Consider the following 4240-nt stretch of genomic DNA (forward strand, 5'->3'; position numbering starts at 1 on the left):
CACACGTGCTTACGCGGGCAAACCTGCGTGTGTTCGTGGCTGTGTTTTGCCCTTTCTTGCCCAGAAGGCTAACTTGTTTTGTTGAGCACATGCCATGTATTAAGTTGAAATTTGCATTTATGAGAAAAAGTTAAAATTCCGGGTAACCTATCTGCGTCCCAGATATGGCCGTGAAGACGTTTGATGCCCCACGTGTGCTTTTTACATAGTAGTTTGTGCGGTCGGTCTTCCAGACTCTTTTTAAAGAAACTGCAACATTTTGAAAATGAGGAAGTTGAAAAGCCGTGGACGCCTTATCGAAGTTGGTGTTCAGCGCTCCTCTGCTTTGTATTCGGCTGGGTACTCAATTGGACCTATTTTAACAAGAGGATTTTGTGATTTGTAACTTTAAAAAAAAAGTATTTTGAGAGGGATAGAGTGGAGGAGGGAAAGAGAGAGGGAGTGAGGGAGAGAGAGGATCCCAAGCAGGCCCCACACTCCCGGCACAGAGCCCGAACATGGGGCTCAATCTCACAAATCTCACGATCATGACCTGAGCCTATTACCAAGAATTGGACACTTAACTGATGGAGCCACCCAGGCATACCAAGGATTTTGTGATATTTTTTAAAAATTTTATTTTAGAGACACAGCACGAGTGGGGGAGGGGCAGAGGGAAAGGCAGAGAGAATGTTCTGCAGGCTCCACGCCCAGTGTGGAGCCCGACTTGGGGTTTGACTCTAATGACCCTGGGGTCATGACCTGAGCTGAAATCAAGAGTCAGATGCTCAACTGACTGAGCCACCCTGGTGCTTCAGGATTTTGTGATTTTTGAAGAAGTTTGTTACAGAAAAATAGGAAAACCCAGGCCAGGGTCACTGAAGGAGGCATCAGCCAGACCCCCCTCCCTGATGCGTGTTGGTCTGTAGAGAGGAGGGCGGGCATGCACAACTGAATATTTTATTTCATCCAGTCTGTTGAAACGTTCAGAGTAATAAGTGTCATCTTAAATTGTCCCGTGTTTGGGACGCATGTGCCTCATGCAGCTGAGCCCTCACGGGCAGGCGGCTGGCACCGCTGCCTGACACTCTGCGGCGTGGTGCGCCCGTCTGGGGCCGCTGGGGCCCTCCCGGGTGTCTGCAGTTCAGGCAGCTCTGTGGGGATCCCCAGTTTCTCTAGGCCCCGGGGTGCTCGTCAGTGAGTGGCAGCCATGGGGTTTCGGGCGCAGCCTGGGCCCCAGGAAGTGCCGGGCTGCGGGCTGTGTGGGCTCCACCGGTGGCGTGGGCTCATCCGGCCCGGAGTCCGGGGGGGTTTGGGGAAGCCCCTGCAGAGCACTCCCGTCTGAGTCCCGGGTTCCAGGGCTAATGGCGCGGAGTATGTGGAGGGGGGTCCCGGGCCCAGTAGCCACTGACCCTGCTCTGTTGCCCCTGGGCACAGGGACCCCAGAGTTCATGGCGCCGGAGATGTACGAGGAGCATTACGACGAGTCCGTGGACGTCTACGCCTTCGGGATGTGCATGCTGGAGATGGCCACGTCGGAGTACCCCTACTCCGAGTGCCAGAACGCCGCCCAGATCTACCGCAAGGTCACCTGTGTGAGTCCGCGGGCCGCCCCGCTGGGCCTGCTTCGGGAGGCCCTCTCCGCGCCCTCTGAGGGGGAAACCGAGGCTGTCTAGCTTGGCGCAGCGGCCGCGCAGGCCTCCGAGCTGGCGGTGGAGATGCGTGGGCCTCACGTGTGACTCGAGGCTGCAGCCCCTTCAGGGCCTCTCCAGGAGGTGCCCAGGCCGCCTGTCCCCAGAGCTCCTCGCCTGGGCCACCACCCCTGGTCTGCTGGCTTTCATGTGTCTGGTCTGTGCCCAGGGGCTTGTCAGCTGTGCCAATGGATCACCCTGTTCTCTCTCGATGGCCATCATGTCCCATGAGGCTGTGGCTTCTCTGGGCACCAGGCCCCACGACCCCTGAGTCCTGGCTGCCTTGCCACTGCCTGGTGCCCCCTTGCTTCTGCAGACAGTGCGAGGAGTGGGGTCCCTGGCAGCCCGGGGCACTCTGAGCCCCGGCAGGTCACTGCTCATCTCTCTCCTTCCGTCTTAATTCTGAGTTGCTCGTCACCTGTTGGAGCTCCTCATGCGTGCTGCTGAGGGTGTGGGGTGGAGACGCACGCAGGGTCTGGCTGGTGGCAGTCAGCAGGGGCACGTAGGTGCTGGCAGGAGAGGGCGGGCTTGTCACTGTGGGCAGCCGTCCTCCGCGGGGCAGGGGTCACCCCACCCCACAGGCTTAGGGCCTCGTTGCCAGGCTTGCAGGGGTGTTGGGGGAGCAGCCCACCAACCCTGCTTCTGGTTGCACATGTGGATACTACTGCGGCCTGTCCGCTGGGCTGGGGGAGACAGGACTGATTCCCACGGGTGGGCTCCACGGCCACCCTGGTCCCTGTCCCAGGGCCCAGGAGATGGGGTGCTGGCCAGGGCTCCTGTCGCTGTTCCACATCCGGCATCTGCCCCAGACCCCGGGTCTTTCAGGCTGGCTGTGTCCCCACTGCCAGCGGCCCCGCCCCCTACGTTGGAGCTTGGGGGCACGAGCCCCTTCAAAATGGCAGCCGTTCTGGTACGTTCTCCACCTGCTTTGGGCCTCAGTCCTGCAGAGGTGGATGACCGCGTACACGCATGCTTGTCCATATTTACAGTTTCTCAGCCTACCTGCCACCCATAGGGACCCTGGCCCTTCCTCCTGTTGTAATTAGACTCTTCTGTTGGCCTCAGTGGGACAGCATGGGGTCCTGACCTCCACTGGGACTCCCTCGGCCATGCCGAGAGCCCCGTGTCCCGCTCTGCTGCTAAACAGAGTCTCCTGCACGCTGGGCACAACATGACCCCCATGGGGTTATGGGCCTGAGGCCTGAGTGTCCGGGCACACCAGGGCCCCACCTGGTGGCAGGAGCCGCTGGGGGTCCTGTACTCCTGGGTCCGCCTCTGGGCTGGAAGCCACCCCTCCCTGCCCTCCCACCCCGTCTGTGTGGGAAAACGTATGCGTCACATTCTCTATGTTTAAAAAAGCAAACAGACCTGGGAGGGGGGGATGTGATGGTTGAGACCCCTGGACCCCTCGGTGTGTTTAAAGCCCCTCCCCCAAGCCCCTCCCCTCAGCAGCTGCACGGGACCCCTGCAGTCCAGCCCCTGTTTCTCCTGGATCCTCTGCCCTCAGGGTGTGCACTTTGGGGCACTGCGCCCCCACACTGTGGCCAGCGCTGGCCCTCACTGGGCCCTTAGAGCAGAACTGCACGGCACCGACACTTAACTAAACTCTGTGCGCCCAGGCCTGGGAAGTCAACCCTGACCATGGCCGCAGTCGGGCAGAGTTCTGGTGCCCTTGGCCAGCAGCAGTGGGCCCACAGTGCCCTCAGCACCCTCCAAGGAGGGTGTGGAGAGGAAGGTGCCCCCCCCATGTCCAGCTGCCCCATCAGCGCTGGGGGTGCGGATGCTCCTATCAGGCAGGGCCTGGGTGGGGATTTTCCCCAGGCCCCGCTGCTCCCAGGGCCGTGTCCTCCAGTACTTGGGATGAGCCCCCAGCAAGCTGGTGCACCTCCTGTCTCCTCCCCTTCTGGGTTCGTGCCAGCTGAGCGAGAGGTGGGTCCTGCCAGTGACTCCACTCATCTTGCCTCCCAGGGCATCAAGCCTGCCAGCTTTGAGAAAGTGCACGATCCTGAAATCAAGGAGATCATCGGGGAGTGCATCTGCAAAAACAAGGAGGAGAGGTGAGTCTGGGCGGCGCTGAGTCTGCGCGCCGCCCGCACACGTGGGATGCAGGCAGGTGTCCCCTGGCCAGCGAGGCCTCCAGGCAGGCAGGGGTCAGCCGCGGTCCCTCCGCTGCCGCCTAGAGCTCGCTCCCCAGCTTTGGGGGCCGTCCTGGAGCTGTGCCTCGCTTGCTACCCTTGCCTAAGCAGGGGCTGCCTGCACCACCCCCTCAGCCTCCCCGTGGACCGTCTTCGGGCTGCAGGTTCCGTGCACCCGAGCCTCAGCCCGAAGCCTGCGGCAAGTCAGAGGCCTCGAGCCGCCCCTGAGCCAGCGCCCAGGCCCTCAGCTGGCCGGCCAGGGCTCCTCCTCCCTCTCTCTTCCCTCCTTCCTCCCTCCCTTCCTCCCTCCTCTTACCTGCAGCCTCCTCTCCTCCCCATTCCCCTCCTCCCCTCGCTCCTCCCTTCCCTCTTTCCCCTTTCCTTCCTCCTCCCTCCATCTTCCTCTCCTCCCTTCTCTCCATTCTTCTCCATCCC

General features: G+C 61.2%; 1 protein-coding gene across 1 annotated transcript in view; it reads right to left on the reverse strand.

Annotated features, from left to right (window-relative positions):
* The window catches only part of WNK2 (WNK lysine deficient protein kinase 2), a 106403-nt gene that overhangs the window by 69748 nt on the left and 32415 nt on the right, over window positions 1-4240 (reverse strand). Inside the window, exons 4-6 of the mRNA XM_029919702.1 lie at window positions 3311-3706; window positions 2302-2611; window positions 2089-2179 (exon numbers count right to left, since the gene is read on the reverse strand). Coding sequence (XP_029775562.1) covers window positions 2089-2179; window positions 2302-2611; window positions 3311-3706 — 797 coding nt within the window. The remainder of the gene's footprint in view (window positions 1-2088; window positions 2180-2301; window positions 2612-3310; window positions 3707-4240) is intronic.

The sequence above is a fragment of the Suricata suricatta genome, chromosome 13, assembly GCF_006229205.1.
Source record: "Suricata suricatta isolate VVHF042 chromosome 13, meerkat_22Aug2017_6uvM2_HiC, whole genome shotgun sequence".
Classification (NCBI taxonomy): domain Eukaryota; kingdom Metazoa; phylum Chordata; class Mammalia; order Carnivora; family Herpestidae; genus Suricata; species Suricata suricatta.